General features: G+C 40.5%; 1 protein-coding gene across 3 annotated transcripts in view; it reads left to right on the top strand.

The window, feature by feature from the left end:
- LRP6 (LDL receptor related protein 6) overlaps positions 1-13,640 on the top strand; it is a 128,275-nt gene that overhangs the window by 102,212 nt on the left and 12,423 nt on the right. Inside the window, exons 13-19 of one of the 3 annotated variants that reach the window (XM_037387499.1) lie at positions 1,250-1,452; positions 3,315-3,526; positions 3,723-3,913; positions 8,326-8,535; positions 9,849-9,974; positions 11,385-11,579; positions 13,291-13,401. In XM_037387499.1, the coding sequence (XP_037243396.1) occupies positions 1,250-1,452; positions 3,315-3,526; positions 3,723-3,913; positions 8,326-8,535; positions 9,849-9,974; positions 11,385-11,579; positions 13,291-13,401 (1,248 nt within the window). Of the gene's footprint in view, positions 1-1,249; positions 1,453-3,314; positions 3,527-3,722; positions 3,914-8,325; positions 8,536-9,848; positions 9,975-11,342; positions 11,580-13,290; positions 13,402-13,640 lie in introns of all 3 variants that reach the window. The other 2 variants (XM_037387497.1, XM_037387500.1) reach the window with 2 other exon arrangements.

The following is a 13,640-nucleotide window of genomic DNA, read 5'->3' as shown; positions in this document are numbered from 1 at the left end:
GGAAGACTTTTGCTACCTCCCCTTTCCCAGGTGCTGCCTTACCTGTTTTACAGGCTGGATTGAATGAGTGCAGTGTCCCACTGCTAATCTCTCCAGACTTGTGCTATAGAGAATTGATTGTACAGACTTCAGGGAGGCTGCAAGCTGCATTTCTGGCTGCTGGCTCTTGTGCCGTCTTGCACAGCAGTGGCTCCAGGTAGACCATTATTGAAAAGAACGCTGTGAAAAGGGAAAATGCTTTAACTACCTCCTCTGATTTCTGACCCAGTTATGTAATACAGGGATAATTTTTTTTAACGATGTATTAAATGCCTTTTGCACTTACTATAAGATAGGGCTGGTAAACTACAGCTATATGGGGTGGGAATGTCTTTTTTTATGACATTTGATGGTATTTCTAAGAAAAAAATAAATCTTTTGTCCAGGAAGTTTTTGCTGGGCATCTAGAAAGCTGGAGCAGAGCATCAGATTTATTTTTTTTCCTGACTGCAGGTTAGCATTCCCATATGAGTACCTAGAAATAAGAGAGATACCTAAGTTTGAGAAGAGCGAATAGATTTTTCTCCAAAAACACAGCCTTGTGCTCACGTAAGGGATTTTCCTGTGAATCAGTAGTTGTTCCATTCCAGTGCAGGCAGAAGGACACTTTGTGGAAACAGGAGTGAACCACTGCAATGGCAATCTTTTTTCCCAGGGACCTCTAAATAAGGAACCGGTGCCGGCTTTTGCTCAGTTTCCTCTGCAAGCAGGAATGTACCTAGCAAAAGGTTCAACTTCAAAAGAGCAGAGCTGCATTTCCCTGGGACCCCTTTAGAAAGAAAATTGACAGTTCTTCAGTTCTTTGAGAGGCATGGTTGATGGTGGTTCTTCGGGTGATTTTGACAGAACGCTTTGCATTCATTAGTCTTACGACTTACAGAATTCTATTTGCCTGTCGCATCTGTGTTCAGACATTTATAGTAAACAGAGGTCATTTGAAAGGCTTTCCAAAATGATCAAAGGTTGGGATTTTTAGGTTTTGGGTTGTGGTTTGGGTTTTGGGTTGGTTTTTTTTTTTTTGGGGGGGGGGGGGGAGGGGCAAAGGAAAAGAGAGAAGAGGAATGGAATGAAATAATAGGTACTACCTGATTATATACAGTCGTTGTTGTTGTTGAGCATACAAATAACCAATGTTATTCCTATGTGTAACCCTTTGACCCTCCTTTTTTTCCTTTTTTTTTTTTTTTTTTTTTTTTTTTAACCCATCAAGCTCCTACAACCTTTCTGTTGTTCAGTCAGAAGAATGCAATTAATCGGATGGTGATAGATGAGCAACAGAGTCCAGATATCATACTCCCCATCCATAGTCTCAGGAATGTTCGAGCCATCGATTATGATCCCCTGGATAAGCAGCTGTACTGGATTGATTCTCGGCAGAACATCATCCGGAAGGCACAGGAAGACGGCAGTCAGGTATCCTGCGGGTGATGGAATTACTAAAAGATGAGGAAGGCATGCCCTACACCCAACAATGAATAATTGTACATGAATAATTTAGATACACAGACTTCTGTTGATTACTAGCTGTCACTTGGCCAAACAAGTGGCATCTGGAGTTTCTGGAGTCCTCAGCCAACAGTCTGGGAGGTGGAATAAGAAATAAAACATGGAAGACAAGGCCAATTTAAAGATGCTATTGTTCAAATTAAAGATGCATTATTTGCTCAACACTGTCTTTTGCCTGGGGGCTGTTGGAAACCCCTATTTGGGAGAAGTGCAACATGGAAGGGAATGCTTTTGGGAGGGATGGAGTGTATGAGAGAGATGGAAGGGTCGCAAATGAGCAGTGGCAGGGGCATTGACTTTGAAATGAAGAGCATGGGACTCCGTGAGCACATGGCTGTGTCTGAAGCTGCCCAGGTTCTGGTGGGGGCAGGAAGAGAGTTATCAACCACCGAGCGAGGAGGCTGAAACTAGTGACCTGTAGTGGGATGTACCAGGTTTGGGAAAATGTATTTGACTGGGGGATACAGGAAAAAATAGAGCGGGGTAGAAGGAAAAAGGTGATGCAGGTTTAGTGAGGTTCGTTGTGAGCAATGACTGCTTACTCATTTTCACATTTTCAAATAGGGGTTTTTTTTCTTCCTGATCTTTTGAAAGAGGGAGGAACAGAGACTAAGATGAACAACACAGAGGTGCTATATTCAGTTTAACTTGTAAGACAGTGTGGTTTCTGTTGGTGGGTGTGGTGGTAGTTGGATCCTGCTGAACGCCCTTCAGCCTTAACTCTTAATTTAGCAATGGTTTTAATTTTGGAATATCTAAATAATTTAACACCCAAAACTAGTCAAAGGCACCAGGGTTTTGCCAGCTTCAGCAAAATAAACAAATGTAAGACTTGTAGGCACACCCTTTCGTAGAGGTGGCAAACCAAATAAAGTTAGGCAAATTTTCTGGTGAAGTTTAATTTGAGGGTGAGAGGGTGGAGGCTGCTCACCTCAAAAGCATGAAGCTTTCCAAAAAGATTATATAAGGCCATGTTTTGTGAGTTACTGATCTTTTTCATACTTTTTTAAAAGTTCATGGAAGATGTCAGTTAGGTTTACCTTTCACTATAGGGACACTCCGTAGTTTCTTTCTAAAGAAGAAAAAAGAATATTAAAAGGATTGTGAAGTCCAGAGGTCTGGACCAGTAGAAGGCAAGAACTTTGAAGCAGAAGGGTGTTAGCTAGAAGTGCTCCAAAGTCACTGTCAAATGCTAGTTGGTGTCTTTTCTGTCAGGCAGACTTGCCTTCCCATTTATTATTCATCCTTACGTTATGTCCCCAAAGTGTGGTGGCAGTGATGGTGGCGAAGAATTAGGCAAGAATTTCAGGTGCTGTCTGGCTTGACTTTGCCCGTGTTTTCATCTGTTCGGCTGCAGCTTTGAAAATTAGGGGTGACGTGTTTCTGTTGTAGAGTGCTAAATGTGCTGGGTTTGGGTATATCCAGCTGAACTTAAGAGTTGTCAAAAAAGCAGAGGAAATGCGGAAGCTGACCCTGCTGTTTCAACATAGAGATAATTTGGACTTTACTGGTCAAACTTGCTAAGTCTTGTGAGTTGAACCAACTTACATTATTGCTGTTACAACACACCATCAGGACTAAGTGTCTATACCTGATCAAAGGTGTTGGTGGGGCAACTGGACCTGGGTGTCTCCTTGCTTTATGATAGTGTTTTAGCTGCCTGCTTTTCCTGAGCAATAGTTTGATGCGGTGCAACCATAGCAAACAAAATTGCTCACAGTAGATCAGATTAAATGCACTTCTGTGGATTGTTTTTCTTTCCTTTGTAGAGCCTCACTGTTGTAACAAGTCCAGTTCCCAATCAAAACCTAGATATGCAGCCTTATGACCTGAGCATTGACATCTACAGCCGCTATATCTACTGGACCTGCGAAGCTACTAATGTGATCAATGTGACACGCCTGGATGGGAGACCCATGGGAGTGGTGCTCAAAGGAGATCAAGATAGGCCCAGGGCCATTGTGGTGAATCCAGAGAAAGGGTATGTAGCTGAAATAGTGATGTGGGGAAATTCAGGCTGAGGGTCTTGAGAATGAAATTGTTTCCTTACTACAGGTTGGTTTCTGTTTGTCAGAACATAAATTATTTTTGACATTTGTTAAGATGACTTGGTCATACAGCGAAAATGTGGAAAGATCAAATAATCTTTTTTTTAACTCTAATCATTCCTATTCCAGATACATGTATTTCACCAACCTACAGGAAAGGTCTCCTAAAATTGAGAGAGCAGCCCTGGATGGAACTGAACGAGAGGTCCTTTTTTTCAGTGGTTTGAGCAAGCCCATAGCCTTAGCTATTGACAGCCAGCTAGGCAAGTTGTTCTGGGCTGATTCAGACCTGCGGAGAATTGAAAGCAGTGACCTTTCAGGTAGAGTAGCACTTTAATTCAGTGATTCATTTGTGTGGTGTGGGTGTGGGGGAATGCAGAGAAAGGTGTCTTCTTTTCCTTCCTACTATAAACAGCCTGTACTGTGATTCTAATCGGTCCCTGAATTCCCAGCCAGGGAATGTGCATGATTCATGCAGTGTGCCTTTACAGTTTCATGCCTCTATCTATGATTTGCATTATTAATTACTACACATGCTATTTACTTCAGTTTCTCACTGCAAGACCTTTGTGTGATTTCCCAAAGTTAGTTCATAAACACATTGCAGCAGTTTTGGAAAGGGGAGGGAGGGGGTTGTTTGTAAAGGTATTGGTTTTGGTACAGTAATCTGTCAGTCAGAGGGAAGTTTCCTGTTAGTGTAAAAATCTTTCCTGCAGAATTAAAGCAGCAGGTGTGCAGGTCACTTAGGTACCTGTCAGTTAGGGTGAAACGATGTGAGAAGGATAGAGCAAATCTAAAATCTCTCTGTACTGAAAAGGCAAAAAACTCCCTCTTCCAGCTGTGGAATTCTCTTTGCCTGCTCCCTAAGGTTGGCTTGTCTGACCTCCTCTATGACTTGATTCAGCTCACTTAACCACGTAAGCAAAACGATAACCGAACAACAATATGTGGAAAAAGAAGTAGAGAACAGTGTTCTATTGGTTTGGAAAGCTGAATTCATTCAGGAAAGAGTCCAGCAAGGAACCAGAACTGGAGCGAGAGAAGAGGGAATATCATACAGTCAGACTGGGTGAGACAGACTGAGATGTCTCTTATTTGCTAGCTGGATCCAGCAAGCTGCTGGATCAGCTAGCTGCCTCATGTGGCTTCGGTTGTAATTTGTTGTGATGCAAATTGGGGTGGATGTTGCTGCTGGGAGTGACAGGACTTTGAGTGACAGTGACATACCCATCTCTGTTAGGTGGTGGGGTATATGCCTCCCTCATGCTGCTGCTAGTGGAGGGCAGTGGCAGAATTTCTCCTTCCTTTGCAGTAAGTCCGTCCCCAACTTGAATAATGTGTGTCATCATACTTCAGCTGAGTGTTTTCTACTCTTAGAAGCATAAGTACATGTCTAAGGAGATAAGGACACACTTCTTGCAATCTGTGAGCAAGTTTGAAAACTTAACAAAAGTTATGGTAGTTTGTAGTAATGTCTTTTGCTGATGACATGATACCTTTGTTCAAAGTAGCAGCATGTAATCCTGTTGACACCACGGTGATTTTCAGCTTTTTATTAAGTTGCTAAAATAAGCTTTTGTTTTGGAAAGCATTTCAGTTTTCAAATTCTTAGGATCGAGGCTTAGCAAGATAGTAATTCTTTTCAGTGATTCACATGGTGTGTCACTGGAAGAGTCAGGGTCACTAATGAACTGCAATATCCTGATTGTTTACTATTTTAAAACAAAGGACATAACCTGAGTTTGTAAACTATTCTTAAAACAATGTAGTATGATGTATCTCGGTGTGTTCTAGGCTATTACAGATCCAGGGTGTGCATGAGTAAATGGGCAGCTGAACATCACACATACTTTGTTTCTCTCCTTGTATCTGCCAGAAATTAGGACACCAGAGAAGGAGATTGGTCTAAATTCTAATTCAGTCTGCTTTTAATGATTCTGTCTTTTTGGGTTTTTTCTTCTTAAACACGTGGCTATTGGATCCACCAATGTTGTGTAGTAAAAGCTCACCATAGTTTCAAAGAACACAAAGAAAAAAAAATCATGCCAAAACCTCTCCTGCATTTTGGCATTTGCACTGCAAAATAGACTGTTATAATCACCACGATAAATTGCTAACTGCTGAGATGCATTCCTGTGCCTAGGAATGCTGATTAATAGGCTCTTTTGACTGGCAGAGTAATTCTTCTGCATGTTAGCTTCTTAAAAACATGTACTGTCTTTTGCTCTGTCAGCTCTGTAGATGCCAGTACCCATAAAGAGAAGGAGAGCTAGAATGTCGTTTATGTGATGCCGTCCTTCTTTTCCTCCCTGTCCTTCAGGCATGCAGTTAGGACTTGGTTGTGCTGCCCAAATGGGAGATCCTGTTGAAGCTAACCAGATTCTTCACATGATTAAGGGGTTGTTTATGAAAAAATGACTGGAATTAGCTCCCTACCATGGAAACTATTTGGAAATTAGTTATTCTATTCCAGAATAATTAGTGTAATTTGGAAATGTCTAATGATTCTGGAATTAAGTAATTTTTATTTGGAAATAGTGAGCTGTGGGTGTGTCCTGATTTTTGTATGTATTTGTTTTGAAGTCTTTTTGTAAAAGGTATTGCTGGAGAGAGAATGGTGATGCCAGGAGACAAAGCTCCTCTTAATCACATCTCCCTTTCATCTGACATTCCCAATAAAGGGGACTAGCGCCCTGATGAGCCAGCTTCAGATTTTATTGTTGGTTTATGGAAGGAGGGATTTCAGTGTCTTGGTTTAGTCAGAAATAGTCAGTTACATTTGGTCACAAATATTAAAAAGAAAGATTAAGACATTAAGGGAGTGAAAATTTTAAGCTTCAGAGCCTTAGGAGCATACTGCAGAATATTGTTGTGATTGACATGGGCAGGGCAGAGCAGGGCATATACAGACTACATTTGGGGAGGTCAGGGTCTTAGTTTTAACTATATTCCTTCCTGTCATCTTTGAGTTTTCCCCTATTCCCAGCTTAGCTTTTCTTCTCCTTGAGATGCAGGTTGCTGTTCCTTACCTTTTCCCTATACAATGAGTCATGTTCATGAGGATTAATAGACGGTTGCAGTTACTTAGTTTGAGTTACATCACTCAGTGTATTAATTTCTACATCAGTCTGGGTATAGGCTCCTACAGAATCTATAAACGTCTTTTCTTAATCAGATCATTGCTGGTGGTGTTTCAAAGTGGTGGTGAGAGCCCAGTCTAGCTGAGGATTAATATTTGATACCCCTGTTCTGTTTTAGATGTTACCACTTGCTAAATGTTTGGAAGGTTACTTAACTTCTGAGCTCTGTGCTTAATGAAAAGGAGATGAATATAATTTTCATAGCTGAATTTGTTTGTAAGTCATCATCCCTGACATACTGTTGATTAAATTCTCAACTTATATACTCTTATATTCTCTACTATACTTATATTCTCTACTTCAATAAGTAGAACTTATGCAGACTATTACATCATGAAATATATGTGTCGTTTGTCCCATAACATTATCTTGTGTGCATATGGTAGAGACGTGGTAGATATTTTTTTTTTATTATTCTGTGGAAAATATACAGGACAAAATATAAAAAATTACTAGAAATTGTTTTGTGGATGAACATATGCAAAGCTATTGTTTGCTGTAGTAAAAGGGAAAAATAAGCATAGCAGTGAGCCCCGATACCTGAATTACCTGGATTTATATGTACATTTTCAAGCTGTGGCCTAAGTTGTAGCTTGTGTGATGTTGTCTCAGCATTTCAAAATTGAAGCAGGTTCCTTATGTTTCTGAATAATTTTATGTTCGGAATCTCATAAACCTCGCTGAATATTTGAGCGTTAGTGACCATGTCCTATCATGTAAAATAAAGCATGGATTACACCTCACTCCTGTTCCCTCAGGTTTTGAATAGCATACTTTCCTTCTGTGTGTGAGTTACAAAGTTTTCACTGTCTTTGGACAATCTTTAATGACACCTTTAAAACAGCTGTGGACTGTCTTCTGTTTATGTGGAGTGTTAGCCGTGAAATGTGACAGTTGCTCTTGACTATTTAATGCTGGGTAATTTGGCATAAAAGTCAACAAATACTCTGCAGAGGTATAAAGCCTCTTGGCTGCTACTGATGATTGCTGAAGAAATTGAGGAAAGTAAATCTTCGCTAGGAAGAAACAAGTGTTTCCCAATTTAGCATCAAAACCTTAGTGAAAATAATGTAGTTGAAAGAATATGAGTAAGTCAGAAGTCAAGTGTTTACCTTAATCTCATCGTTCATGTGAGAAGTACTAACTATCTTGTCTTCATTTTGATTTTATCTTGTATTAGTTAACTCAAGCTAATAATCCGTCTTCTTATTCCCTGTTGTATGCCAAGACAAAGCAGCTAATCTCTCCAAAAAAGGACAAAAGAATGAAAAGAATTACCAATTTCCATCATATTGATAAAGACTGGAGAGGCTCATGAGAGCTGAGCCCCACAACTCCAGATGCTTGTTAAATACAGTAAATGTATTTGAAGCTCAAAAATTGTTGTCTTGATGAAAGCAGAAAAAAAATGATCATCTGTCTGATGCACAATGCATCAGTCTTGCATCAGAGGACCCAGGGTTGGTTGTGCTTTTATAGTAGGCTTACCTGGTAGTGTAAAAGGAACAGAAGGTAGTGGAGTAGTGTAGAAAATGTTTGGATAGTATTTAATTTTATTCTAGTTGAGCTAAACTACTGTTTCCTTTCTGCAGGTGCTAACCGGATCGTTTTGGAAGACTCTAATATCTTGCAGCCTGTGGGACTAACCGTATTTGAAAACTGGCTGTATTGGATTGACAGGCAACAGCAGATGATTGAAAAGATTGATATGACTGGTCGAGAAGGACGTACAAAGGTCCAAGCCCGTATTGCACAACTCAGTGACATCCATGCTGTGAAAGAGCTCAATATTCAGGAATACAGTAAGTGCAGTCCCTGTTTGCAAGTGCAGACAGTGCCTGTGGGGCTCAAGCCAAGGAGAGGCTGCAGCAAGATGAGCCTCTTTTGCCTTGCCACTGATCGATGCCAGTGCAAATCAAAGGGTCCAGAAATTGGTATCATTTTGTGTCTGTACATTGCCAGGGTGCAATTAAGTTTGTTTCCTTCAGGCAGTTAGCAATGGACTGGAAATCTTATCACAAACCCAGCATCACGTTTTGTTGCTGATGACAACTTTATGGGTAGTTCCATACAGGCACCTGGCATTTGACAGTGTAGACACAGAGGAAACGTCCTGTTATTCCTAGTGGAGGATTTTGTGGATCACACTAGTGAGTCATTATTAGGTGTTTACTCCATTTAGACAAGCACAGCTCTCAGGGCCTTTTACTTAACAATAAATGTTTCAAAGGCAAGGTGAACATTTTTGTTGGTGCCAATTCATATTAAAAGTAAAAGACAGAAGAGCAACGTTGCATTGCACTAAGGAAGTATGTAGTAAATAACAATTTGTGTTGAACACGGCTGCACTTCTACCAGTTTTCTGTTTACCAGGATATATCCTTCCCCCCATCAAAAAATGTGCTTGAAATGATGGGAGCTTGATGGTTAAAGCAGTGGAGCTGCCATCATCCTGGAGGAAATAGGCCTGGTTAATAGGCTGTGGTGCATGCCTTGGAGAAATATGTAGAAAAATGTCTGGGGATGTTTAATTAAAGCATCAGTGCAGACTACTACTAGTTTTGTTTGCTATTAGTCTCAGTAAATCTGTCAGGAGTTCCAAGAGAAATATGTTGTCCTTATTAAACATTAAAATGAAGAGATATATTTATCTAGAGCATGTTAATTTGAGTTATAGAGACCGTGTGGAAGCTTCAGAATTCATAAATTAGAAAAGTTTACTTTTCTAATGGTCTTTGATAGAGAAAAAGCAGTGTGGAATCCAAAGCATCTTTTCATATTACTAATGTTACTATTTTTGCTGCAGAGAACTAGTTCTGCCTAACACAAGAAGCAAAATACTCTGGCTACTGTTTTAGTAGAACCCATGGTATGATTCTTACCTTGTTTCAGATAATGGACAGTTACCTATGTGTGTGGTAACTATTGCTGTGTGTAAAGGGAAAAGATACACAAAACAAAATACAACTTTTTCTGAGTTGTTTTTAGTAGTGCTCTCCCCAGGGGGAAGGAAGTAATGAAGGGAGTCCCTGTGAGTCCAAAGAAATCACTGAAAGGTCGGAAGAGAGGTGGGGATTTCTTGTCAGCACTTGCCTGTTTTACTTTTAAATCACAGGACAACATCCTTGTTCTCAAGATAATGGTGGCTGCTCTCACATTTGCATCGTGAAGGGCGATGGCACCACACGCTGCTCTTGCCCAGTCCACCTTGTTCTGCTGCAGGATGAGCTGTCCTGCGGAGGTAAGTCCTTCCCGTGCTTTGTGTCACCGAGCTCTCAGCTTCTGGGTTGGAGGTATGTCTCCATCTTTAAGGCTGGCTTCTGAGCAGAAAGAATGTGGCAGTGCCCCAGGTGCTGTTACACGCTTTTACATGGTGCCTCTTTGCCTTTCCCTCAGCTAAATGCGCAATTACTGAGGAGGAGTAAGAGAAAATAAAAAATTCACTCATTGACTGTTGAATAAGAATTTCTCTTCATCCTTTCTGCTGAAGACCACTGAATTATTTCAACTTGATTTTTTTAATTGTATGGTTTTTATAACATTTTTTCTATCATTCTGTATGTTCTTCTTTTTCAAACAGTAGTAGCTTCTCATTCTGGCATATTGCGTCATGTCTGTGCCATTTTATTCTTCTCTGTTGTCCTCCTCAAACTCACCCTGTGCATGTCTTTCTCAACTGCAGTCTCAGAAGGGCAAGTTGCCCCCTCCATGGCGATATGGCCACTATAGTCTACACCCTGCTGTCTCCAAGGGTGGGGTTGAAATGGGGGAGAGAAGAGGCACTTTGGTACTTGCGTCTCTTTGTGCCATCATACTGAATGAATTTATTATGCAATCTTCTTGCCATCAAGGCGACGTGTGGTCTCACAATGGAACAAGAGCTAACATAAACCAGATATTTTCTCAGAGCAAATTTAATACCAGGCCAAAAAGGGGGGGGGCGGGGGGTGGGGGGGGGGTAAAAAAAAAAATCCACACACACTTACTGCATGAGATTAACAGTTACTGTAGTAAATGTTAAATAACCGCTCACAGCTGTGTTGAGATAGTGGGAATTGACTAGATGGAGCAGTTTTTTGTTGTTTTAAAGGAATTTTGACTGAACAGAACTGTTGAGGGCACATAACTAGACACTGAGTCACAGTGCATCCATCTGCAGCGCATTACATCTTTTTAACGTTTTCTATGCAATGACTGTTGAACATTTAAAAAAGTGAGCCATCAGCTGCGAATACAGTGGTGTTGCAGGAAAGCGGGACTAGAAAAGTGTGTTTACTTTAAAAGAAGACTTTTGAAGACCTACTAAGAGAAGCATGTAAGAAGCTGAAGTGGGAAGGGAGGAAAATAATTGTGTTTTGAGTGTGCATATTTCTCTGTTCCTCTTGTTCTTTGTCTAATGAGCCTCCATCAATGTGAGCCTGCATCAGTCACATGGACTCAAGATCTGCACAAATGACTGTGGAGGCAGTGGGGGTAGAAGTTCTCTTATGATCTGGCATGTTTGTCATCTTGATAAATGAAAGCAGCTGAGCTCTTGTCCTTACCTGTCCTGATCTGCTGTTTGTTCATCTGGATTTTTAATTTTTCTTTGTTTGCTTGATTTTTAAAGAACCGCCAACATGCTCCCCTCAGCAGTTCACCTGTTTCACAGGTGAGATTGACTGCATCCCAGTGGCCTGGCGCTGTGATGGTTTCACTGAATGTGAGGACCACAGTGATGAAAAGAACTGCCCAGTGTGCTCAGACACCCAGTTCCAGTGTGAAAGTGGACAGTGCATAGACAGTGCCCTCCGGTGCAATGGAGAAGCAAATTGTCAGGACAACTCAGATGAGAAGAACTGCGAAGGTACAGAGAATCTTTTGAAGTGTGATGAAAATAGAGCTGTCACAGGGACACTATGATAAATGCCAAAGTTGTTGCTGAGTAGCGTTTGGAAGGATCTGAGGTTCTGCTAGGTTTTATACTGGTCTATTAAATAGGAATTTATTTTGCAACTCCATACTTTTGTTTCTCCACCTATGAAATGAAAATAACACTGATCTCCTGTACAGTGGTTTAAGCTCTGTTTGTGAAAATTTTAAAAAGGGTATGTTTTTAAGCTCTAAAGAATTGGTAACTGGGAGCAAATTACGAAGTGGAGCAAATCCTTGCCGTAGTTTTTTGTGTACCTTGTACTGAGTAAAAGTCTTAAGATTGTTTATTTTATACTACCTGAACAAAACCAAGTTAAGCATTTCTGAGTAAGCAGGAGTGAGAGACAGATGAGATTTCTGGAGACCTCTTCTTCCTATAGAGCACAGCAAAAGAGAGTACTTAAGCCATCGTTACAGAGGGAAGTGCTATTGCAGAGAGTTAGGTTCTCTTAATTTTAGGAAGGACAGGTTGTGCTGGTGGAATCTCAACTACCCCACCATTATACAATGTGAAACATGAGCAAACTCGCCCTTTCACCCACTGTGCAAGTAGTGAAGACTTGTAGGGACAACTTGTAAGCTTGAAAGGATGCCTCTTCTCTATATCCTTTCAGTACATTTTTCTTCTTTGAAGAGACTGGCTAAGGGTCTTTGAATCAAGGCTGAATTTCTTTCCAAAAAATGTGCTCCAGCTCAAATAAAAACATACAGACTGATGCAGAAATTCCTGTGTGATGAAAGGTGATTTTTAGCCAGGTGACGTGCTGACGTGAAAATACATTGTGCAAGTCAGCTTTCCAGCTGCCATCCAGCGACTGGAGATACTAGACCAGGGGCTGTTTATCACCTTCAAAGTGGCCCTGTTATTCAGAGTATTCAAGTTGATTACAGAAAAGCCTTTAGTTTAACTTTTTAATTCAACTGAAGTCAGACATAATTCCTGGATTTATGAGAAACAGGAGACAAAAATACATGTAAACAACAACAGCCAGCACCTTGCCTGCAGCACCTTTTTTCCCAAAGTGGTAGCTTATTTTTTGAGTGTACTGGCAAAGATCCAGTTTTATCTTCTGTCTTTCATTTCAGTTTAAAAACATAATGTCAAGTGAAATATATTGTCCTATGATCAAGGAGTTTTCTGGTTTACAGGAAGAGCACAAGGACATTGAGAAACCACATTTATATATCTTAAACAATCTTATCATCATGTTTTGGCATATTTATTTTTAATAACTTAATTCTTCTCTCTTATATTACAGTAAATGCTTAGAGTTGGAGATTCTTAGAATTATTTTGCAATAACCATTTCCTGGGATAAGTGTCTGTGTTCTCAGTGGCCTTCTGCTTCTGAGTTATTTTAGACAAGGTAACTTTCATCTTTTAGTGTCCTCATTGTAAATAGGTAGTAAGGACCAGGCACCTACTGTGCAATATCCTCAACAGAACATTTAATCACTTTTGCTGTGTGGTTGGCATGAGGGACTTTGTGTGCCACTGCTTCAAGAAATGAAGCTAGCAGCAGGCTAAGCTCTCCCAAGATGCTCCTGATTGTATGCTTTGGTGCCTTGTTTTCTTAATCATTTTAAAGAGCAGAAGTCTTTGATACTGACTCTTGGGGTGTGTGTGGGGGGGTCTCTTTCCAGTGCTTTGCTTAACTGATCAGTTCCGCTGTGCCAGTGGGCAGTGCATCGGGAAAAGCAAGAAATGTGATCACAACCTGGACTGCAGTGACAGCTCAGATGAGCAAGGATGCTGTAAGTGTAAAACCTGAGACTAGAGACTTGATTGCAGCATCCAAAATTTGTTTCTTCTCTATGAATTAGATTTGGTTCTGCCAACCAGACTGAATTAGTTGTTCCCAAAATGAATGCTCCTGTTTGTAACTGCTGTCATGCAATTAATGCAAAACATGGTGGAGTAGGAGTAACAAAAGTAACTAGTGATCTGAATGACTAGTTTCTGATGCAGAGCAGGCTACTAATTTTTCCACTTA

The sequence above is a fragment of the Falco rusticolus genome, chromosome 5 (assembly GCF_015220075.1).
Source record: "Falco rusticolus isolate bFalRus1 chromosome 5, bFalRus1.pri, whole genome shotgun sequence".
Classification (NCBI taxonomy): Eukaryota; Metazoa; Chordata; class Aves; order Falconiformes; family Falconidae; genus Falco; species Falco rusticolus.
Note: the sequence above shows the minus strand (reverse complement) of the source record. Positions and strands in the feature narration are given on the sequence as shown.